This window comes from Saccoglossus kowalevskii, chromosome 3, assembly GCF_978046115.1.
Source record: "Saccoglossus kowalevskii chromosome 3, keSacKowa6.1, whole genome shotgun sequence".
Taxonomy (NCBI): Eukaryota; Metazoa; Hemichordata; class Enteropneusta; family Harrimaniidae; genus Saccoglossus; species Saccoglossus kowalevskii.
This window is the reverse complement of record NC_140643.1, coordinates 27,214,610-27,241,410: the sequence shown is the minus strand read 5'-3', so window position 1 is coordinate 27,241,410 and position 26,801 is coordinate 27,214,610. Positions and strand designations below refer to the sequence as shown.

Here is a 26,801-nt window from a genome sequence, read left to right as displayed (position 1 = left end):
TTACAATTTTGAGAATAAGTCTTTATTTACAAAGGGTAAAAACACAGTTACATAAAAATGCAATCTTCCTTGTGGCACTCAAGAAATAAAAAATCATGAAATGAATCAATAAATTACAGATTTTCATCTGTGATTACGACAGAATTTTTGGGAACTGACAAAATTACTGTAACAGATGAATAAAAACAAGTAATACAAGTAATACAAGTAAGTACAAAATGAAGATAATTAGGATTACACTGTATTTAGCTGTCTAACTCCTCTGTGATTCAGCCCAAGCCTGGACTTTTGAAATAATGGTTAATCCTGGGGTTGGTGTGGGTAAAATTCATACAGGACTTAGTTTTCTCCAACCTTACGATGCTAAACATCCAACCCAAAGGGTAGTGTAAGTAATTGGTATTGATTAATGTATAATAACACTAGCTGGAAGTTGTCTTTATAGTTTATATCATCACTGATGTAACAGTGTAACTTGGACAAGAATTGTATAAAATGTAGGTACAGCTTGGCAGACACTGCTGACTGCACACCAAGATTGTAAGACCAAGATTATAGCCGATGCAATATTGAAATAACACCAACATATAACTGCAGAAGTGCCTCTGAAATGATCATAAAGTGATGGACATACTTGCAAAACATTGCTTCCTTTTGCAAATGAAAGTAGCATACAAAACTCCTAACATTTACAATACAAAATAAACCAGTCAAAAGATAAGGCCACATCAATTTGTTTTGGACTGTTATAACAAAAGAACATGCATACTCATTTCTGTCATAGCACATGCGGATGATTGGATAGCTGTCTATGTTACCTAATATGAATATGCAGCTGTTTCTGTTACCTAATATGGACAGGTAGCCATTTCTATTACCTAATATGGATTGGCAGCCATCTTTATTACCTAATATGGATTAGCAGCCATCTTTATTACCTAATATGGATTGGTAGCCGTCTTTATTACCTAATTATACACACAATGCAATTGACCCATGATGACTGTGACAATTAGATTAAAATGTGGCATTTGTCAACTCCAGCCACCAGAAGAATAACAATCATGTAACTATATATATAGTGTATATACAAAATATGTGATAAATCAAAATTGTTTTTTTTTAAGCAAAACAGAAAAGAAGATTTGTACAAAAAAAGTCTCCCCTGCATACTGAAATAAGACGATTTGCATTATCAATGCTCAAAACTTTTGCCATCAAATACTTGAATCTTCCTACAGTAATCTGTATTGTACATATGGTACAAAGAAATTGCACTAATCAGTTGTAATTTGGATGGAAGGTCATTGATGACCAGTGTACTTGCATAGATATCATAGTAACCGCAATTTATATCCACTTAGAATGTACAACTGGGCACCTACATATGCATGGTGTGGTGTTAGTGCCTGGGGTTAATATGGGCAATAGATTTACCATTTAAGGTGATCATTATTTTGTCCATATCATAATCACCAATGCACTGAAAAGTGAGAAAAATCCACATGTTCATTTTTCCATTTGTTTATATATCTTGTTGTAGTCTCATCACTTCCCGTCTGCTTTTCTCGGCACCCTCCAGATCACCCATTTTTTCTTGTTGGTCGGCTAACCGCACCCAGAAAGGGATCATGGCTGGTTTTAGTTGAGTACCAATGTGGTATAGTTCAGCAGCCTTTTGTGGATGGTTCTGTCAGAGAAAGATATAAATGTGTCTAAAGTCAGTGAAATCATGGCAAAATAATATTATTTCAAATGAAAATACTTGCAGTTGCATAATATATTGATGACTTTGAACACATGACTTTGAACTTGAATACATTTATACGTGTGTATTATTTCAATCCAATCACTCAATATGATAATTAGCTGATCAGAATCGAGAGCATTAAAAACAAATAGATCAGCAACTTTTTTTAAAACAAATACCTGATATGAGTGTGTCCAGACAGTTTGATAGACATACTGGTACCTGATATGAGTGTGTCCAGACAGTTTGATAGACATACTGGTACCTGATATGAGTGTGTCCAGACAGTTTGATAGACATACTGGTACCTGATATGAGTGTGTCCAGACAGTTTGATAGACATACTGGTACCTGATATGAGTGTGTCCAGACAATTTGGTAGACATACTGGTACCTGATATGAGTGTTCAGACAGTTTGATAGACATACTGGTACCTGATATGAGTGTGTCCAGACAGTTTGATAGATATACTGGTACCTGATATGAGTGTGTCCAGACAATTTGATAGACATACTGGTACCTGATATGAGTGTTCAGACAGTTTGATAGACATACTGGTGCCTGATATGAGTGTGTCCAGACAGTTTGATAGACATACTGGTACCTGATGTGAGTGTGTCCAGACAGTTTGATACACATACTGGTACCTGATGTGAGTGTGTTCAGACAGTTTGATAGACATAGTGGTACCTGATATGAGTGTGCCCAGACAGTTTGATAGACATACTGGTACCTGGTATGAGTGTTCAGACAGTTTGATAGACATAGTGGTACCTGATATGAGTGTGCCCAGACAGTTTGATAGACATACTGGTACCTGGTATGAGTGTTCAGACAGTTTGATAGACATACTGATACCTGATATGAGTGTGTCCAGACAGTTTGATAGACATACTGGTACCTGATATGAGTGTGTCCAGACAGTTTGATAGACATATTGGTACCTGATATGAGTGTTCAGACAGTTTGATAGACATACTGGTACCTGATATGAGTGTGTCCAGACAGTTTGATAGACATACTGGTACCTGATGTGAGTGTGTCCAGACAGTTTGATAGACATACTGGTACCTGATGTGAGTGTTCAGACAGTTTGATAGACATACTGGTACCTGATATGAGTGTGTCAAGACAGTTTGATAGACATACTGGTACCTGATGTGAGTGTGTCCAGACAGTTTGAGACATACTGCTACCTGATGTGAGTGTGTCCAGACAGTTTGATAGACATACTGGTACCTGATGTGAGTGTTCAGACAGTTTGATAAACATACTGGTACCTGATATGAGTGTGTCCAGACAGTTTGATTAACATACTGGTACCTGATATGAGTGTGTCCAGACAGTTTGATAGACATACTGGTACCTGATGTGAGTGTGTCCGGACAGTTTGATAGACATACTGGTACCTGATATGAGTGTGTCCAGACAGTTTGATAGACATAGTGGTACCTGATATGAGTGTGCCCAGACAGTTTGATAGACATATTGGTACCTGGTATGAGTGTGTCCAGACAGTTTGATAGACATACTGGTACCTGATATGAGTGTTCAGACAGTTTGATAGACATACTGGTACCTGATATGAGTGTGTCCAGACAGTTTGATAGACATACTGGTACCTGATATGAGTGTGTCCAGACAGTTTGATAGACATACTGGTACCTGATATGAGTGTTCAGACAGTTTGATAGACATACTGGTACCTGATGTGAGTGTGTCCAGACAGTTTGATAGACATACTGATACCTGATATGAGTGTGTCCAGACAGTTTGATAGACATACTGGTACCTGATATGAGTGTGTCCAGACAGTTTGATAGACATACTGGTACCTGATATGAGTGTGTCCAGACAGTTTGATAGACATACTGGTACCTGATATGAGGGTGTCCAGATAGTTTGATAGACATACTGGTACCTGATGTAAGTGTGTCCAGACAGTTTGATAGACACACTGGTACCTGATGTGAGTGTGTCCAGACAGTTTGATAGACATACTGGTACCTGGTATGAGTGTGTCCAGACAGTTTGATAGGCATACTGGTACCTGATATGAGTGTGTCCAGACAGTTTGATAAACATACTGGTACCTGATATGAGTGTGTCCAGACAGTTGGATAGACATACTGGTACCTGATATGAGTGTGTCCAGACAGTTTGATAGACATACTGGTACTTGATATGAGTGTGTCCAGACAGTCTGATAGACATACTGGTACCTGGTATGAGTGTGTCCAGACAGTTTGATAGACATACTTGTACCTGATATGAGTGTGTCCAGACAGTTTGACAGACATACTGGTACCTGGTATGAGTGTGTCCAGACAGTTTGATAAACATACTGGTACCTGATATGAGTGTGTCCAGACAGTTTGATAGACATACTGGTACCTGATATGAGTGTGTCTAGACAGTTTGATAGACATACTGGTACCTGATATGAGTGTGTCCAGACAGTTTGATAAACATACTGGTACCTGATATGAGTGTGTCCAGACAGTTTGATAGACATACTGGTACCTGATATGAGTGTGTCCAGACAGTTTGATAGACATACTGGTACCTGATATGAGTGTTCAGACAGTTTGATAGACATACTGGTACCTGATATGAGTGTGTCCAGACAATTTGATAGACATAGTGGTACCTGATATGAGTGTGTCCAGACAGTTTGATAGACATACTGGTACCTGGTATGAGTGTGTCCAGACAGTTTGATAGACATAGTGGTACCTGATATGAGTGTGCCCAGACAGTTTGATAGACATACTGGTACCTGGTATGCTGGTATGAGTGTGTCCAGACAGTTTGATAAACATACTGGTACCTGATATGAGTGTGTCCAGACAGTTTGATAGACATACTGGTACCTGATATGAGTGTGTCCAGACAGTTTGATTGACATACTGGTACCTGATATGAGTGTGTCTAGACAGTTTGATAGACATACTGGTACCTGATATGAGTGTGTCCAGACAGTTTGATAAACATACTGGTACCTGATATGAGTGTGTCCAGACAGTTTGATAGACATACTGGTACCTGATATGAGTGTTCAGACAGTTTGATAGACATACTGGTACCTGATATGAGTGTGTCTAGACAGTTTGATAGACATACTGGTACCTGATATGAGTGTGTCCAGACAGTTTGATAAACATACTGGTACCTGATATGAGTGTGTCCAGACAGTTTGATAGACATACTGGTACCTGATATGAGTGTTCAGACAGTTTGATAGACATACTGGTACCTGATATGAGTGTTCAGACAGTTTGATAGACATACTGGTACCTGATATGAGTGTGTCCAGACAGTTTGATAGACATACTAGTACCTGATATGAGTGTGTCTAGACAGTTTGATAGACATACTGGTACCTGATATGAGTGTGTCTAGACAGTTTGATAGGCATACTGGTACCTGATGTGAGTGTGTCCAGACAGTTTGATAGACATACTGGTACCTAATATGAGTGTTCAGACAGTTTGATAGACATACTGGTACCTGATATGAGTGTGTCTAGACAGTTTGATAGGCATACTGGTACCTGATATGAGTGTGTCTAGACAGTTTGATAGGCATACTGGTACCTGATGTGAGTGTGTCCAGACAGTTTGATAGACATACTGGTACCTGATATGAGTGTGTCCAGACAGTTTGATTGACATACTAGTACCTGATATGAGTGTGTCCAGACAGTTTGATAGATATACTGGTACCTGATATGAGTGTGTTCAGACAGTTTGATATATATACTGGTGCCTGATATGAGTGTGTCCAGACAGATTGATAGACATACTGGTACCTGATATGAGTGTGTCCAGACAGTGTGATAGACATACTGGTACCTGATATGAGTGTGTCCAGACAGTTTGATAGATATACTGGTACCTGATATGAGTGTGTTCAGACAGTTTGATATATATACTGGTGCCTGATATGAGTGTGTCCAGACAGTTTGATAGACATACTGGTACCTGGTATGTGAGTGTGTCCAGATAGTGTAAGGAACATACTGGTACCTGATATAAGTGTGTCCAGACAGTTTGATAGACATACTGGTACCTGGTATGTGAGTGTGTCCAGATAGTGTGAGGAACATACTGGTACCTGATATGAGTGTGCCAGACAGTTTGATAGACATACTGGTACCTGATATGAGTGTGTCCAGACAGTTTGATAGACATACTAGTACCTGATATGAGTGTGCCCAGACAGTTTGATAGACATACTGGTACCTGATATGAGTGTGTTCAGACAGTTTGATATATATACTGGTGCCTGATATGAGTGTGTCCAGACAGATTGATAGACATACTGGTACCTGATATGAGTGTGTCCAGACAGTTTGATAGACATACTGATACCTGGTATGTGAGTGTGTCCAGATAGTGTAAGGAACATACTGGTACCTGATATGTGTGTACAGACAGTGTAAGGGACTGGTACCTGTACCCGAGAGGAGTGTGGGCACACTGGTACCTGACAGACATGTAACCAGAAAATGAGTAGAAGAATTAAAGTACTTACCAATTGAGCAAGGGCATCGCCATACTGAGCATAAATTCCCCAATTCTTGGGATTGACTTCTCTTGCTTGTTTATACAATTGTAGTGCTTGTTCATGTTCACCAATAAAGAAATGATACTTTGCCATATTAAGAATGGCCTCCACAAAGTAGGCATCCCTCGCCATTGCTTCTTTGGTCACCTAGCATTAAAGAAACAAAATATTTGTGGTTAATTTTTCCTTCAGTTCCTGTAAAATATTTACAAAAAAATATTGTAAATTACAAAATCATACGCCATTTTTCACTGAAAAAAATCTGGAACTCAATTTGTATTGTTACTATAGCCAAGTAATATAGAAAATGAATGTCAGTCTTTTGATATAACATGCACATAACTGACATGCAAAATGACCAAAAAATTATTATTTTTTTCATAATCTTATTAGCATGAGGGCATCCTCTGCTTTGACCATAGAGGGATTACTCATGCACTCATCCTGTTCAAGAAAAAAAATATTTGAAAGTGTATTTTTAAGTTTTATTTATGTCTACAGTCGGATTATTATTTTTGGTAGTGTACATTGTGTCCTTCCTTTTTTTATGAATAGTTCAATGGTCACTGAGACTGAGACTAATCTGAACATCACTTGAACTCAGCAGGGAGCTGTAATAGTGGAGTAGATAATGCAAACAATCGTTCATTTGATGATACAAGCATGAAATTTGGCTCAAATGTTGATTTTATATCAAGTTTTAAGAAAAAAGTGCTAGCCACTTGAAATTCGAATATGGCGGCCATTTTCCAAGATGGCCGCCATATTACCCTTAAATTCACCAGATTCGTCAAGGTATTGTTATCGGAAATGTCCAAAGTGGTTCTTATTAAGAAAGATTATACTTTTCTTGGTCATGACTCTGTTGAATATGATAGGGGTAGGTACTTGCCTCTCTGAGCTTAGAAAAAGGCAGCCATTTTGCAAGATGGCTGTCAAATAACTTTTTTACGTGCCATGTATGCCAAGGTCCGAATTTTGCCCTAAACATGCCTGAATTACTTAGCTAAATGTTATTTTCGGCAGCTTTTTCCCATCGAGAACTAAACTGAGTATGAAATCACATTTGATTAACCCAATTTCAATATGCACATGGCGTTACCTGAGTTCATGATTTGTCCACTCTCCTTAAACATAAACAGAACATATTGTCCACCTTCCTTCAAACATGAAACGAAGTGTCCATTTTTTACCGTAAGTCCGGCACATTCATACTCCAGGTAAAAGTAGATGCTTGTCACAAAATATTAAATTGCGTGTTATTTTTTCTACATTATGTGCTTATTGTTGCTTTGGTGCCTGGTAGGGGCCTCACTGGAAACTAACTTTAAACCAACTTTAAGCATACCATACCTAGATTTTGTGTCCGAAAACTTGCAAATGCAAATTAAAACATGTCATGAAATACTTTTTGACAAGCACCTTCTTTTGTTGGAGCAGGTAGTCCAAATTCGTTCAGTACTCACCTAGTGTTCTTGATTAATTCTGACAAGGGCAACTGCAAAGTTGAGTGCTAGATCAAGCCTAGACTCATCTACAGAATTAGTTGTACTAGACTGGTCATACATGAGAACAACATATCGCTCCAGAACTTGTAGATCAGACTCCTCAACTTCGGATGGGCACTGACTGAGTTTTGCAAAGACGGCTGAAGCTTCATCATAGACATTTCATGTCTGCCATGCTGTCTTTTTTCCTTTGCTGTTGAATCCTGAGACAACATCGCACCCAGTGAAGACATATTAACATCCCGTTTTATCTGGCCCTACAGTTAAAACAAGGTCATGGATAGGAAGCCATCGAGCATGCCTCCTTTTCCAAATCCAACCCACATTTTCTCCAGGCCTAATGCAGTGAGAGAGGGCATCTGCGATATGGCGATCACAATGATGTCTGTGTCATTTGCATCAATCATCAAAGACTTGTGACCATCCTTGGCTGCATGTCAGGCATGTAAGAAGATGCGCGTGTCAGCCTCCTCATGTGTACAGGGAGCCAATTCTTCGATGCTCATGTGCGTGTAACTGGCACTAGTGAGGGCGTTTTTATCCTTTGTCACAATTACAGCATTGTTTTTAGTAATCTTGGCCACAGCCTCAGCAAGGCAGCAAGGAAATGGAACAGTTCTGTTTTGTTTGCACTGTCTCGAAGGAAACTCTTCCAGTTTGTCGGTGTCCTACTCTTTTCCGTGACTCTCTTCCGGATGGCTTTTCCACGCTTAGATCTGGCTTCTGATTTCAAGCTAGACTTCTGATATACATCAAAAACGATGTCTGTTCTCTTGTAATTGTCACTGTAGTGTTGTACTTTGGGAAGAATGTCCTTCATTGCATAATCTCCGAATGTCTTTGGTGTTTTGGGTGCAATTGTATAACCAGTGATGCACCATCTATAATCAGAACGTCACATTCTGGCTTTGAATCTGGGAGATTCACTTTTGCTTGGAGAACATCCACCAGGTCAGCTTTAGTGCAAGTATGCAAATTACCTTTCTTGCTAAGTGAAGGGGGAAAGGTCTGGTTCTCATGTCTGAAAAAGTCTGTTAGATCACAACCTCGGGTTTGGCAAGAGATGAAAGGCGGGAAACAGTTTGCAATCCTTCTTCATTAATTTGGTCTCTGATTTGTCGGTTGTTGTTTTTTTGATTGGCTTGTAGAAGGATTCATTCTTAGTCTGCAGCTTCTCCATAAATGCCTTGAACTGATCTTTTTCTCTAGCATAATGAGTTACAATCAGTTGAGCCCCGGACTGATCTGCTATGTCCTTTGTATCGAGCTTTAGAAGATCTCCTGTCTCTTCTGCAAATGGGTTTCCCATTTCTTCCATATTCATGGTGAGCCGATCTACCATATCAAGGAACGTCCTCTGAGCGGTTGGTGACTGTTCTTCTTTATGTCTTTACTCCCTGATGCTGCTTCATAATTCGCTACCAATTGGCTTATTTCTGGTCCGGCAACCATTCGTCTTCGAAGAGCCGATGGATTCTCTGTCAGGCCGATAGCTCCGCCATCCCCTTTGATGACAGCATTGTTCTGTTCATGGGCTTGGTCATTAGCCACTGTAGAGAAGTTCCTGTCCGATTTGTGAACGACAAAATTTCCCGCATGGAATTCTTTTGCGACTTCTGGGTGTTGCTTCTCCAGGCACAGCATATCTCGAAGATGAATTGGAAGTCATCTAGCATAATTGACGTTGTTGTTGGCAAAGAAATATGGTATCAGTTCTGAGAGTGATTCCCGATAAAGCGAAAAGTTCCCTTCTCTGAATGACCGTACCAGTGTGAAAATGGTCAGCTCCATGTTGAGAATCAAGAACCAAAATTGAAATTGTGGACTTTCTTTCCTACGGGCTTCGCACCATTCTTCCAAGGTGAAGTTTTCATTATCAGTCTCTGTCCGTTGAGAAAGATATATATTGTAGGCTCTCTTTAAGAGTTTGAACAAACTGCATGCTGTGACCTGGTGAGCTTGGCGAGTCCTTGTAACATTTGTAGCAGATAGATATGAGTCCGCTGTACCAGATGAGGCCACATCAACTTCAATGAGAGCACCGGTCCACCCACTCTCCTCAAGCATTGACCCAATTGATTTTAGTGCTGTCATCTCAATATGTAGTCCACCGAACATGATCACAAACTTGTCCTCTCCATATTTTTTTGGCCAATGCCACTGGATTTTTTTACATAATGCATAAAGTGGCTGGTCAGCTGTTATTACTAGGGTTTGCCGTGGGTTTAGAAACAGCACAGCTTCCCTTATTTTATCCATGGCATGCTTAATGGTGGCCACGCTATGAGCCTGTTCTCGGAAAAGCGGAAGCAGAGCATTGATGCTGGTCTGAAAATCATTTGCTCTTTCCTGGCTTGCATGATGAGCTGACCATGTGACATTGGATGAATCATCTACCTCAATGGTATCGCTGACTTTTTCTAACCAGTCGTATTCGAGTTCGAGTTCTCTTTGGAACTGTTTTGGATCTGGCAGTGATATGTCATTGGTGTTGGTTGTTTCTGGATTCTTCGTGTGAAAGAATGCTTGTGGGATGTTGGTGAATGATTCAGGAAGTTCTGGAACCTTTTTTACCCGACTCTCGGTGGTCTTGAGCAGGTTGCGTACTTCTCCACTGTTATCTACACTTGGGTGCTGGAACATTGAAATGCTTGTACCATGAAAGGATGTACTAGCGGTAGTGGCAGTTGGATTGTGGTCTATGTTATCTACAGCGGATGTGGTGAACAACCCCTTTCTCAACTTCGGTGGACACACAACATCATCTTCAACATATTGGCTCACAACTCGTTCACCTAACTGGTTTGATATTTCCAGCACTCTGTCATATGATATGCTGATTCCGTTTTCATGAAGTTTGTCAATTAATTACCTTTTTCGTGTCTTGGCAAACACTTTCATCCCAACATATACAGCAAATGGTGTCTCTCGGGCTTTTGAATGCCTGTGAATTTTGGCTACGTCCTTTTGATACTTGGAGTAGCAGTTGTACTGCAAAAGTTGTGCTATAGCTATATCTGAATTCACCACACCATGTGTCAGATGTGATTTGATATCAACACCATGTTCAATGCTACATACAAATTGAAGTAGAGCGGGTGGAATAGCTTCCTCTCCAAACCCTTCTGTGAACTCTGTGCTGAATTTAGTCTTGTGACTTAGCATTTCCTTTCGAATGATATCTGCAGCTTTAGCCAAATGAATAGCCTCACCATATTTGCTGGCATCGGAAAGAACTGTGCCTACATCATCCTTGAATGCTAAAATAACATCCCGCCCTTTTTTGTGGGCTTCAAGCTCAGGAATCCTACTGAGTAACTGTTCCTTTAACCTGGTTGAGTTGACATTTGGCGAATCTACACCAAGCTGCTCTAATCGACGCTTGTACAGTGTGGCTAGATCAGCCAGTCTAATTATAGCAGGTGCTGCTTCGGTGTTTGTGACTTTGCTTTCCATTATATAGATTAGAAGTTCTGAAAAGGCAACAGGAAACAACTCATTTCCTTGTGTATTCAAATTCCCCTCTTTTTGAAGTGCATTAAGATGCGCTCTTTCATCATTGTATAAGCCTGCCAAGCAATGTGGATGATACTTTAGCTCCTGGGCAACAACGTCTCCAGCGTTTAACTTTGCCAGGAGTTTTCCACGGTTTAAAGTCCTGGCACATTGGTTGACCCTTTTATTTAGGTGCATTGTCATTGCTTTTCTTAGATTTGATATTTCATCCATTTCGTCGCACAAGAAGCACTACAGTTTTTGAGGATTTGAGGTTTTGGGTCTCTTTGGACGGTCTTCATCTCTGTCACCTGATGTACTTGGTCGAACTCTCCTCTTCTGTGCTCTTTCTAGTTTAGAATTACTGAATAGGCCAGGACCCGCCATTCGCACCACCACTATCTGCAGAATCACCCCCGCCGCGGGAAGGCTAGGGTGGGACCACTGCCAGAGGCTTTGTGGTTCGCAAGCCATTGGGGCATTTTTTAGACAAAAAGAGCTCGACCTCTTTGCCACCCCGGCATTAGCAGTCCTTTTCAGGGGCAACAGTTAAATATTTTGCTAATCTCAGTCAGCCGAAGTTTTCACCGGAGCAGTGACCTTTTTGACCCCATTTTTCGGATCCATCGTAGTCAGTGATTATAATTCTTTTCAATAGCACAAAACATCCACCTAATGAACCAAGAAATTAACTATGGTGGACAAATTCACCAGTTACTTCACACCAAGGCATAAAGAACTAACGATATTTATGCTTTTTCCAAGTTTTGGCGGCCATTTTGAAAAAATGGCCGCCATATTGAAATTTTGCATGGCTAGCACTTTTTCCTGACAGAGTGACATCTAACGTAAATTCACACCAAATTTCATGCTTGTATCACCAAATGAACGATTCGACCAACAAATCAGACTTATCTGCTTCACTATAATGAGCTCCCTGAACTCAGTGACATAATTGGGCGCCCTCTAGTGTCAATATTCAGACAGTGAGGGCAACTATAGTGCTTTTAGGGAATAACAATCTTTATTAAATCAAGAATCTGTATTTTAATTAGCACTTAAATTGAGTTGTGGCATTGATTGATGAGTCATTATTACTAAAAATATACTTTTGCGCATACATAATATATAGCACATTGAGTAGCTACTGTAGCAGTATTATATTTCACTGGTGTTTAATTTCATTACTGTAGAATACTTTATTTTAGCTGGAATTAATTTTTGCTGAAAAGACTTTTTAAGTGTTTTGTATGGAATTTATTTTGACAAGTTGTAGGAAAAAAGGTATATTTACTGGACTTTATTTTCACTGAATCATTCATTCAGTGAAAATAGCGAAAATAAAATATTTTACAGTATACTGTTGATTTAAGCTTATTCATTAGGTTTTAAAGTGGATGGGTCATCATCAGCTGCGCATGTACAGAAATTGAATCCCAAGCGACGATAACAATGCATGCTTAAAATGCAAAAGCTCATGGGTAGACGCTTGTTTGTAAACAACAACACACTATGGCCGTCTGCCGCATGTGCAGGTGACCACTCGCCCCGCTTTAAATTCATGGATTTGCCAGTGTGTTTTAATTTTTACATCTTTACATAGACTTTTTTTAATTTAGCAGATTTTACTTCACAATGAAAATAAAACTCAGTGAAAAATGAATGTGCTTACAGTATTTGAACTTTATAATGCCTGTGTCCTGTCAACCACAAACAATTATATTTTAATAAAAAAAAACACCATTAGTTGTTACCTTCATTGCCCGTACTGTATCTTGAGTTTCAGTGAATATAGCAAAGCCAAGAAGGTTTAATACCTCAGAATTTTCTGGAGATTAAAGTTTGAGTTGCGTTACTATAACAACAGTAAATAAAACCATTGAGATAAAGTGTGTATTCATGTACAGGTCATGTACAACAATTCAACTCTCCATATATGACAATGACAATGAAAAAACTTGATATGCTTGATATTTTACTCGTAAGAGGCAATAATCAACTTAAAAGTGCCTACAATTTTCAAAAATTAAAAAGAGTGATTTTTCTATAGCTTTTAAAATCCATTGGTAAAGAGCATCATCGCAGTGCTGAAAGACCCAAAAATGAAGATGATTCAACTACACTTGTATTGACAATATAAAAGATAATTTAGCTTGATATTATATACTCATCTAAATGCATCATACCCCATATCAAAACCAGCTAGTTTTCGTTAAAATTCCACTAACAAACCGGCGCTTGCTTATTCTGGTGTTGTATCAAATCAAACAATTCCTTGTTTTCAAAATAAAGACATTCATGTTTATGTGAAATAACACATTGATTCTAATTGTGGTGTGAAACCTACAATACAGCTTTGCACACAGCCTTACCTGGTAGTAAATGATGTAGTTTTTCAAAATATTGCCTGTATCTCATCAAGTGATGCCGCTTTTCTTCTTTTGGTATGTCATTTCTCAAATTAACTTTTTCAAGCTCCTTGGCTGAAATGAGGAATTCACATTTAACTTTTATATGAAAGTAATTTACATGCACATTAGAATCAAAAAACAACATTTCTATATAATTCCTATTATATTTTTTAATTTAAAAGTAACTCAATTTTATTAAGCATTCTTACTAGCATTTTACCTTCATAAAACAAAGTTTCAATTTCTGTCCCTGCTTGTTTCTTTTGTATTCCTATTGCTACAGTGTCTCCAATGTTCAAAGTACTGTGATAGAATGATTCTGGCTGAGAAAGAGAACAGTCAGAGCATGTTACATATCTGGTTCTGGAATGACAGAAATGCTGGATTTTGCTGAACGTTTAACAATAAAAAGACTGCCATTCATCTACCTTGAATCTTATCACCAAACAAATGCATGACGATGTATTATGTATATATATTGCCCGGAGGTCCGACTTAAAGAATGATCTGGTACGTATGTATGTGAAAGAAAACGCATTAAAAGGGTGTTTTTTTTAAAGAAAAGCACGTTAACATGCGTTACGTGTTAGGGTTACCATTTCAGTCAAAATAAACAAAAAGGGTGTTTTTTCCTGAACGTGATAAGGGTGATTATTTTTTAAATGAGATTAGTTTTTTTTTTATTGCTTCAAGGAGTTCAATGATCGCAAAAACAAGGGAATTGTCCGGCCCCCTGGTTAACGGCCCCCGATCACGGGCGAGCATGGCATATGACCAACCTGTGCTTACACTGAAGGGTTAGAAAGCTCAAATATCGCGAGATCAGGCGCAAGTTCAAGGTGCATGATCTTTTAGCTTTCTAACAGTGAAAAGGGTCATTTTGAAAACCCCTTTCACAGACATGGGTTCCAGGTATTTCCACAAGTCAGACTCCCGGGATATATTGTTTGAAAATGATCCGTCAAGGCATGTCATAGCTTTGGAACTGCAATCAGTGAAACAAAAATATTCACCAGTGGGCCATTTAGAATCCAAACTGGAAAACAAAATGAAGTGCATTTGGACTTTCATTTACACTTCCTAAATTAATGTACATTCAAATATTCCACAGCACTCAGGTGAATAAAATACTATTGCAATAATGCCATATGACATCCAATCTGAGGTGACATGTAATGTAATATTGGACAGCACTCACAATATAACACCAATACATCAAATGTCAGGTGAATACCCTTGAGATAATGCCATATGACATCCAATCTGAGTTGACATGTATTGTAAAATTGGACAGCACTCACAATATAACAATAATACATCAAATGTCAGGTGAATAACCTTGAGATAATGCCATATGACATCCAATCTGAGATGACATGTATTGTAATATTGGACAGCACTCACAATATAACAACAATACATCAAATGTCAGGTGAATACCCTTGAGATAATGCCATATGACATCCAATCTGAGTTGACATGTATTGTAAAATTGGACAGCACTCACAATATAACAATAATACATCAAATGTCAGGTGAATACCCTTGAGATAATGCCATATGACATCCAATCTGAGATGACATGTATTGTAATATTGGACAGCACTCACAATATAAAGGATCTCTCCAGCTTCTTGAATACACTCTATTGGTTTTTCTTCCCCTTCTAAGTGAGGATAGACTTCATTAAACCAGTCTAAGGAACTGAACCCAGGCCACACCCCTACAGAAAAACAAATACACGGAGATTGTATATGCTAACACATAAACTGTAAATTACATACGGATATCAGCTGATTGTTCTTTTGAATGAATGGAATCTACAATTTCAGGCAATATCGAACTATAAACAACATATAAAGAAAATTTAACCAATAAGACATGACTGCTTACTACTGATTATCAAGAGAGTTTGGTTTTTTGAAAGTCATGCAGTTTTTAATTATCAAGTGGGTATATACTTGGATTTACTGAGAAACTGAGAGTAAACCTAACAAAGCATGTCGATTGCACGTCACAAAGCATATGTCATCATTGTATCCCATTATTTATAAAAACTGATTAAGAACATTAATTTCCCTTATAATGCAATTCTCTGGACAGTCTATATGAATGATTATCTTATTATATTGAAATATACAAGCATATGATCGAAACTACACTGACAATGCATAATTTAATTTATTTGTAATCCACTAAGGGGCCACTACAATAAAGTCAATTGAAGGATTTTGAAAACCTCTATATTGCTGCAATTCGTATATGTCTTGACCATATTGTCTTCAAAAATTATGTTATTATTACAACAATACAGGAAGAATATTGGGTATATATTTTGATTTGTTCAATCAATGTCCTTATAGTCTAATGTGTGAATGCGTGATAAATGATTGAAGATTTCAACACTTTCAAAACAAAATGGCAGCCAGTCAGTCATCATTGAATAAAAAGAAAGTGATGGGACAAGTAAGACTTAATTAATATACCCCTTGGTCAGTTCCAAGTTTGAATGAAAATTATGCCTGAGTGGTATTTTTCAAAGCTAAAAAGGAACTATGAAATGAATGCCAGCTAGTTGAAATGGATAACATATTACCTCCAGGAGGAGTTTTCTGTGGTGGATATAGAAACCAACGTTTTCTGCCATAGACGACACCATTCCAAGCATCTGCATGCTTATGAAAGCTAACACCCGATTTGGAGGCACCCAGGAAAAATATACTATCATCTGTCTCATCCTGAAACCAAACAGTGCATATTAAGCTATCAACAAGTTGAAACATTTAAAATGTATAGGAAAACATGAGGTGAAAATGAAGATGTTTTTTTTCAAGACTTTTTTATAATTATTATGTAAATCTGAATATAGTGCGCCCTCAAGGTTTCAAAAACAAAAATATGATATATCTCAACAGAAATGATGAGAATTAATTCAAAATATTTATAGCTGGTAGGAATTTAGCGTTTTGTTTTGTATCACCACTGTATTCAAACAAGTTAATAATTCAACAATCCCACCATAAATTAAATACAACTACTGTTTATCTATTTATCTCTTCCCATTTTTAAAGGTGTAAACATTGGGTGAGTGTGCCACAGACTCAATGGGAAGGCCAATTCCACTGACCGAGATTCATTCACTTACGAATGCGACTTTGGGGGAACCTTGGTTAAGGTCCGCAGGTGCTTGTGTTCGACCGAGCCTGGTTGACGCCAGGATAGCGCATTAAAATTGCCATTTGACAGAGAGATGGCCACACAGCCCTGTCATGTAGTCCCAAACATGAATATAACTTCTGTGGCAAATGCACTATGTGTCAGCACTAGCACTTGCAATTTGCACATACAAAAAAAAGTCAGGAGAGACAACGGTGACATTCAATGTCCAGAACTGTCGCCTGGCACAAAAATACTTTAAAAAAAAAAAAAAACATTTTGAGCGCCAAAGTCACCATGTCAATTTTTGTCACCATAAAGACATTTTAATTTGATCAAGACTTCTAGCCAATAGGAAATCATGTCTACCTGTACCAAATTATCAAAAAAATATAAAAATATTTATAAAAACAAGCGACATTTTGCCAGGAAAAATGATGGCATTCAATGGGTTAATGGTCTTGAAGAGAAAATCTCATTTACTGATGGGTATTGTGCTCTGAGACTAGTACCATACTGGTAACACTGAATAGTGTAGCACATACGGGTATTATGGCTCAAATAGTCATAAATTGTGAATAACTGGTTAGTAGGAAAAAGGTAACAATTGTGAATTTTCATTATTTCTGTTTATAAGAATTAGCAGGTTTCATTCTCATCATTGTTGGTCAGAATAAAAAAAACTCTCACTGACAATGGTGAAAAGAAAAATAGATTCTCATCAACTTGTAGAAAGTGGATTACTCATGCATGATTCATTACCATCCATTGTGAAGGAAAAAATAAGCACAAATTCAATTTACAATACTTAGAATTACTTGCACAGTGTTTAAGTGCACTGAATTTTGGTCTTGAATTTAACCAAGTCATATGTAAAATTTGATTTGAATTGGAGGAGCCATGGGAGTCAAAACACACACAGTTGATTAAGTTCTTGAACAATTGTTGGTTTGATTAAAATATAGCAAGAATAAAAAAAAAGGCATTCTCACCAGCTTTTTAAAGAAAGCAGCATACTCCTGTATAATTTATACCATCCATTGTGAAGGAAAATGATCTAATTTATATGCACAAATTTAATTTACCTTCCCACAGTGCTACATGCTCTAAATTTTGACTACGCTCACAATTCTATCAATTTATAAGTAAAATTTGATTCGATTTGGAGGAGCTATATGTCACCCGCAGTATGACGTTTATTGAAATATCCTGCAGGTCCAAAATGACCATCAACAACCACTGTTGCATGATAGATATAATATAATAATAATAAAATCATAAGTCCTACAGACTCTAAATCATTCATGTATACATCTGAAAAACAGAATATATTGATATATTCTCAGATCAAGTAATTTCCTGAGGGTACATGAATTAATTGTTAGGACAATAATGATAAAACTATGAAATTTTACAAAGCGCAGCTGTGTCATGAAATATTAATTGAAGCTTACTAAAAACCCTTAAAGGTTCATAAATAAAACATTGTATGACAGTCAGCTAGAATTTTTCACAAACTAAATATTTAATGTCTCCCACCCAATAAGGTTGTTGAAGTTGTATTGTCAGTAAACCTTAATTTAAGGACATTTTAATTTTAAGTGACATGGCACAAAATCAATAGCTGGTGTATTGTGCCATTTATAGAATAAGTTATTATTTGTCTATACTACAATAAATCTTGTCATGCATTGCTGTTCAAATCCTTCTTTAGGAGTATTAAACACATAACCATAGTGTGTCACTGTTAACAAACAAGCGTCTACCCATGAGCCTTTGTGTTTTTAGCATGTGTTGTTATCGTCGCTTGGGACTCAGTGGTGGTGGGGATTATGGCATGATAGAAGGGATTATGGCAATGATAGAGAGGATTATGGCAGTGATAGAAGGGATTATGGCAGTGATAGGAGAGATTATGGCAGTGATAGAGGAGATTATGGCAGTGGTGGTGGGGATTATGGCAGTTTTCTTTGCATATTGGTCGAGCGCACTTATGTATACGTATCTGAACATACTTATGGCATTAAACATGCATATCAGCACATTTAAATGTAAAATATCTATCAGTGATATTTAAAACTTCCTATAATCTAACTCTAATGATTCTCAAAAATTGAGTTATTAAAGTGTGGTATTTACCGTAACTGCAAGATACTCTGGTACTTTGATAGTTGCAGGAAGGGATGTATCTTTATAGAAAAATCGATCAAAAACATAGCTAAAATGAAAAACAAAACAAAACAAAATTACATTTTGTATTTACTGTACCAGCTGGGATATTTTGCTAAGCAGACCACTAATAAATATATTTATATAAGTGATGAATACAATGAATATGATGCTGTGCACTTTCTGTGAACCCACATCAAACATGACTTTGTGACATGAATGTAGAGCCATATGGAACATGACGTTGTGCGCTGGCTGTGAAACCATACCAAACATGACGTACTGTGGACCCGTATGAATCATGATTCTTTGCATTGTGAACTCATGTCGAACATGACGTACAAAATCCTGAAAATACATTCCTAGTTACAATTTCGGTTATTGCAACATATGGGAATACAACAGTTTTTATCGCGTCGTAGTCGACATCTGTAGAATTTCAGTAAATGTGAGCAAGGTTAAATCTGAAATCATGCTAAGGAAATCAAGCAACAAATAATAAATCTGATACTCACATTGGTTCATCTAGTGGGTTTTGTTGATCCATCAAAGTATTCAAAAACACATTAAATGTAGTGAATTCATTTCCTGAACCCCCATGTCTCACAATATCATAAGAAGTTCCAGAAGCTATTTCCCAGTCCTGGTAATTCCACAGTAGATTTTCTAATGTCCAATCTTCCGGGCTGGTCCACTCATTTGCACCATGTTGGAAGACAATAATAACAGGTTTCTTATATCTGTAAACAGTCGCAAACTCCTCATTTGTCAGTTCATTAGAAAACCGTTTATCAATATTACAAATTGAAGAATTCAGTAACAATTCTGTTTCACGGTCACCTCTGCGCCAGCTGTCAAACTTCTCTCTTATTACTTCTTCCTCTCCAGTGATGTCAAAGGGTCTCCATTCTTCAGGATCGGGGAATGTCACAACTAAAAGTACAACTACGACAACCACAATGCTGATGAGTAAAAAATAGCTGGCATTAGCAAGAGTTTTAAATTCTTTTTGCTCAGTTTTCTCTGGAATATCTGTAGAGTTTTGCTCTTCACTGCTGGTTGAATTATCACGTGCTGATAGAGTTCTTCTGTATGTTGTATTGGTTGATCGAACCATTGTAGAAGAATGCGGACCGTTCATTGGTGAAACTCCTAAACTTCTGGTTAATCGGCTTCTCACATTTCTTAATCTGAAAAGGTAAATATAAATTACATTATAATTAGAAAAAATATAAACATGGGGATAAAAGCATAAATTCATTAAGCTTTAAGTTTCAATATAATATTTATTACAAATATTATATGGCAAGCATAGAAAAATATGGTAAATGAACATTCATGAAAAAAGGGTGATATTGAAGCCATTCATCGTTGTTCCTATGGTGATAAGGTCTCATCATATCTACCTGTAGTAAAAAATTAGATGTAGTTATAAAATTAAAACTTATGGTTGTCATAAATTATTAGAAAATTCCCATGGTCCAGAACTTTTTTTGTTCTTTTCATGAAATAATGCTTCAACATGGAAATATTTTCATAAAATTTTCAATTTTCCTCAAAATAAATAATTCATACTGGGGTAAAAACAAAACAAAAGTGTCTAAAACAATAATTATGTTAGTAACAATGTTAAACAAAAACTTGCGATAAATTTCTCACTTCAATTTAATCTTAAATAATAATTTTTACTGTAAAATACTTTATTTTAGCTGGAATTAATTTTCGCTGTTTGTTTGTTTGTTTGTTTTGTATGGCATTTATTTTCAATGATTTTTGATAAGTTGAATACAAAATATAGGAAAAGGGGTATATTCATTAGATTTTATTTTCACTGAATCATGCCTTCAGCAAAATTAATTCCAAGCGAAAATAAGGTATTTTCACAGTAATTAAAATTAAAGATAATTTTTACAGGTCTTATTAACTCTGCATACAATGTATCTGCAAATTTTAAACACTTTGTTGTATTAAATATAACTCACAAAACCAATATATACAGCACATACACTATATATTGGTAGTGATTCTTCAATCAATCAATTCATAATATATATCAATCAGTCTAGTTAAAATGATGTTAAGGAATTGACTGTTAACTGACATGTGACAACTGTTCATTGTACAGTAATTATGGACTGCTATTTAATAATTAATATTTTGAGAGATGAAATAATTTTAGTACAAAAGCTATCCAGGAACCTTAAAAAAATGCTTTTATTCAGTTCACCTATATACATTTACTAATGTAAACTATATAGACATTTGCACATAGTACTATTTAATACCAATTATATATTGACAGCTATGACATCTAAACATTAATGAGTTTCGGCATCTGCATCACAGTCATCGTTTGATTTGCAGTTTCAATGAATCTGACCATCCTAGGCTGTCTCTATAAACCCATGCATTATCGTGTTACGAGAAGCTGTATTTGAACTCAGTTAAATTGAATGATTTAAGCTGGATCTATCAGTCAGTAACCTAGTGGTTGTTGCATCAGACTCATGGCCAGTAGACCCAAGTTCAAATCCTACCTTAGGCTGAACATCAAAAGGGTCGACCCCTACCCTGGGTGAGTGTACCACAGACTCAATGGATAGGCCAATTCCACTGGCCGAGATTCATTCACTCACGAATGCGACTTTGGGGGAACCTTGGTTAAGGTCTGCAGGTGCTTGTGTTCGACCGAGCCTGGTTGACGCCAGGATAGCGCATTAAAATTGCCATTTGATAGAGAGATGGCCACAGAGCCCTGTCATGTAGTCCCAAACATGAATATGACTTCTGTGGCAAAAATGCACTTTGTGTCAGCACTAGCACTAGCAAAATGCCTGCAATTTAAGATAACTGTATCACAAAATCATCAAATCATTTTCCTAAAAAAACAACAGATAAACAGCATAGCTATTCACCATGAAATCATCTGCACTCAACAACAAGTGTGCTACAAATGATGATACATTAGTGCTAGACTACCAAGACAGTAATTAATTACACTAAAAAAATGACAATTTATGTATATAAAAACTAGTAATTTAAAGAAAGGAAATACTAAAAACTTGTATACAATTCACTTGCCTGCCCATATCAGTCACAATATAAGTTGTTGTCAATAGAGGGAACACAGAAATGTTTAGATATACTGACAAGTATTGACTTAAAATGATTGATTAGAACTGCAAACATTATTTTCAAACAGTGTTTACGGATTCAATGTTTTGGAAATAATTAAAGTATTGTGACAAGAAATTGATTTGTTTAAGTTGAATTCTCTCAGCATGACTATCGATAACAACAGTCTGCCTTTCTTGTATTCATTCATTCACTTTCACAAATCATTGGGTAAAGGGCCGTCTGTTCCATCATTCTTATTGAGTAGTCAAGTGTACAGCTCTTCTTAGTATTGACAGAAATGACTCCGTTTTAAACCAAATTACAAAACGCTATAGGGGTTCTATTGAAGCTATATCACCCCTAGCAACAGAAATGTTATAAAAAATATCTTACAGTTAAATAAAATGGCAAACGTTAATGAACTCTCATTATTCTACTGTGTGTGTGTGATTTTGATTATGTGTAGTTTATTTATTTTTTGGTAATTTTAGACTAAATATCCAAACATTTTTTATTGACTACAAAATTTGATCAGAATTATTGAAAACATATGGATGACAAGCATTTCAAGAAAAATATGACCTGTCGCTCAATGATTTTTTAACAAAATATTTTGAACAATATCGAAAAATTATTCATATAAAATAGACAAATATGAATTAAACACATAACAAAACTAATTAGTGGTGCTCAAAAATGAAAACAAGAGAAATACTTTCATTTTATGAGAAACAATGTCAGGTAGCTGCAAGTCAATAAAATATTGATAGTCAAGTTACCGGTACCATTATATACCAAAATGTAAAAAATTAGTAAAAAAAAAAAAAAAAAACAAGTGTAAAGATATAGATATTACTGTAGAATACTTTATTTTCGCTTGGAATTTATTTTCGCTATTTTCGCTGAAGGGATGATTCTGTGAAAATAAAATCCAGCGAATATACTTTTTTTCCTATATTTCACATTAAACTCATCAAAAATCAGTGAAAATAAATTCCAAGCAAAACGCCCAAAAAACCTTTTCAGCGAAAATTTATTCCAGCGAAAATAAAGTATTCCACAGTAAATAAATGAAGTTGAATTAATCATTATTACACTTTCAGAATGCAGCAAAAGTACATAGTATATTTAAATTAGACTGGCAAGGCAATACAACACCAGGTCAGAGTCCACACATACAATATTTAAATTAGAGTGACAAGGCAATACAACACCAGGTCAGAGTCTACACATACAATATTTAAATTAGACTGGCAAGGCAATACAAGACTAGGTCAGAGTCTACACATACAATATTTAAATTAGACTGACAAGGCAATACAAGACCAGGTCAGAGTCTACACATACAATATTTAAATTAGACTGACAAGGCAATACAAGACCAGGTCAGAGTCTACACATACAATATTTAAATTAGACTGGGAAGGCAATACAAGACCAGGTCAGAGTCTACACATACAATATTTAAATTAGACTGGGAAGGCAATACAAGACCAGGTCAGGGTCTACACATACAATATTTAAATTAGACTGACAAGGCAATACAAAACCAGGTCAGAGTCTACACATACAATATTTAAATTAGACTGACAAGGCAATACAAGACCAGGTCAGAGTCCACACATACAATATTTAAATTAGACTGGCAAGGCAATACAAGACCAGGTCAGAGTCTACACATACAATATTTAAATTAGACTGACAAGGCAATACAAGACCAGGTCAGAGTCCACACATACAATATTTAAATTAGACTGGCAAGGCAATACAAGACCAGGTCAGAGTCCACACATACAATATTTAAATTAGACTGACAAGGCAATACAAGACCAGGTCAGAGTCTACACATACAATATTTAAATTAGACTGGCAAGGCAATACAAGACCAGGTCAGAGTCTACACATACAATATTTAAATTAGACTGGCAAGGCAATACAAGACCAGGTCAGAGTCCACACATACAATATTTAAATTAGACTGACAAGGCAATACAAGACCAGGTCAGAGTCCACACATACAATATTTAAATTAGACTGACAAGGCAATACAAGACCAGGTCAGAGTCTACACATACAATATTTAAATTAGACTGGCAAGGCAATACAAGACCAGGTCAGAGTCTACACATACAATATTTAAATTAGACTGGCAAGGCAATACAAGACTAGGTCAGAGTCCACACATACAATATTTAAAGGAAATAGGACAAGAGCATTGAGTATATTCAGAAAATGAAGACTTTATGCAGTTATTGATTTTCCCAGGCTTTTTATCTGTTGAAATTTACAGCTCTATATAAATGTATTGATTTTCAAATTCCATTATTATTCCCTTTAGAAATGTGCGATGTCATAAAAAATGAAAAACATTAATGCTGAGACAGTTGCATTGTGGGTAATACTTGAGTATGACAGAGATGTGGAAATGATTGATGTTATAAATTGCTAATATCTGTGGAAATTATAATTTCTTAAAATATCAGAAAAATTATTATAAAACTGAAAAATAGTCCCATCAATAAAAATCGTATGCAATGTACATGTTCAATAAAAAATTCAGAGGAATACAAGAATGATTTGAGGAATTCAATATACCCTGTACAAAGTCTTTGTCACTGTAATTCATAAAGAGTAAAGCCTCTATAGAATTTAATGAAAATTATAGTCACAGAGCAGTTTTTATAATATAAAAACATCAATATTGATATTTGCATAGTTAATGTAATGAGTACATTGTCAACAGTATTCACAATGTATGACTAACAGGAATGGATGTGCCAGGAAAAGAAATTACATAAAAACACCCCCCCCCCCTCCCCAGTTTATTACGCATATGACCCCTATTTTGCCTTAAATCAACATGTGTAAATAGTCAAGCAAAGAATAGTGTTATTTGTCTTGCTGTAAGCCTATACTTTTTATCTTATTTTTAATTATATAATATGTCTTATGAAAATCCATTTCATAATGGATGTATCATACAATTCCTTTTAAGATGAGAAATCACAGGTGATGTGTATATGTATGGTTACACAAAAATGTCACCATTACAAAATTACTTTTCAACATAAAGAAATCACTCCTACAATCGTATTGAATCCCTTTCGCGGTCAGTCTAGTTTTCGCGATCACGCTAAAAAGGCCAAATAGACAATTAATTATATTTATTTTTGTAAAACAAAAAAGAAGTCCAAACATTGCCAGTCTACTTGCTTCAATACGATTTTGTATATGAAAAGTTCAAACTTTTAAAATAGGAATATAAAAATAACTGCTGATTATATAAACATAAATTCATTGCTAAAACACAAACTAGCATAAATATGAAAAATTTCTCCCAAATAAATATAATAGTTAATTGCATATATATAAAAATATATACATGTATTAAAGTAAAACAATCAGAATACTGTAACAATAATTTTATTTTTACTTTTAATTTCAGTCACAAACCTTTGGTTCATTCATGTCACATTATTGTCTTGTATGGATTGGGGGGGGGGCATATTTGTATATATTTTTATCACTAACGATAAATGTCCCACAGAAAAAAAAATTACAGAGAATCAAAATAAAACAGAGACTAATTACTAAACTGCAAATTAGGCCATTATTACATGTAAAAAACGACAAACAGCATTATAAGGTAATGTATAAGTGGACTTTGACTAAGAAGGAAACAGTCTTAGCCTTGGTCACCAAGCTTCATAATACCATCATGGAGGTATAAACAGATAATACCAATTATCAATATTAGATAAACTGTGTCTGAAAGTTCCTTATTGAATATAAAATGAACTGTATAATTGTTCCATAACAATGATACACAGGCACTAGACAGTGTACTATACTATCTAAATATCATATCATATCACCTAATGTTGCATTATGAGCTATGAGTATACATGTATTTATAACAATTCCACAAAATGTACGAACATTTTGAGGACTGTGTGATTGGGGGGGTGCCAATAAGGAGCTCATTGTTAATTAGTTTGCCCGAATAACACACCGCTGTACCGTTGAGTGGAAACCCCGGAAAACACTAAACCTGTCGAAAAACACTAAACCTGTCGAAAAACACTAAACCTGACAATAAAAACACTAAACCCGAGGTAAAGGGTGTATTATGGGTGTACCATAATCGTCCAGTGAATATTTGATTAAAAGAAAGCGAAAACATGAAACAGAACCCACGACGGGTTTAGTGTTTTTTCAATAGGTTTAGTGTTTTTCAACTGGTTTAGTGTTTTTCAACTGGTTTAGTGTTTTCCGGGGTTTCCACTCAACGCCGCTGTACGTAGTGCTATATGTCGCTCAGAACATGTAGGAAGCCCCCCTCCCCTCCCCCGCTATTTGCATTGACGGTATTTCATTGCACACTGTTGGTCAGCGGGATACTTTGTGGAAGGATTCACCAGATCGAGACAACTGTTGATCTTACTATTTGGAGATCAGAATTAATTATGCTGCTTTTATGGACTGAATTGACGTACCTTCAGTCACATGTGGGCTAAGCAATTCGACGATGTCGATTGGAAGTGTATTTCCGGAATTATTCATTGACGTATTTAAGTTTCTCATTCCCTGGCGTTCCATCTTGTTGCGAAGAAAGTGTCCCGCAG

At 36.4% G+C, this 26,801-nt stretch overlaps 1 protein-coding gene across 1 annotated transcript; it reads right to left on the bottom strand.

Moving 5' to 3' along the window:
• LOC102807379 (uncharacterized) lies at nucleotides 1-26,801 on the bottom strand. Its single transcript, XM_085496546.1, has 10 exons — nucleotides 26,673-26,801; nucleotides 19,575-20,249; nucleotides 19,030-19,108; nucleotides 16,331-16,472; nucleotides 15,345-15,457; nucleotides 13,955-14,057; nucleotides 13,696-13,806; nucleotides 13,078-13,151; nucleotides 6,288-6,467; nucleotides 1-1,690 (listed from the first exon to the last, which is right to left on the bottom strand). The coding sequence occupies exons 2-10, from the start codon at nucleotides 20,198-20,200 to the stop codon at nucleotides 1,526-1,528; spliced, it is 1,593 nt and encodes a 530-aa protein (XP_085352672.1). The 5' UTR covers nucleotides 20,201-20,249; nucleotides 26,673-26,801; the 3' UTR covers nucleotides 1-1,525.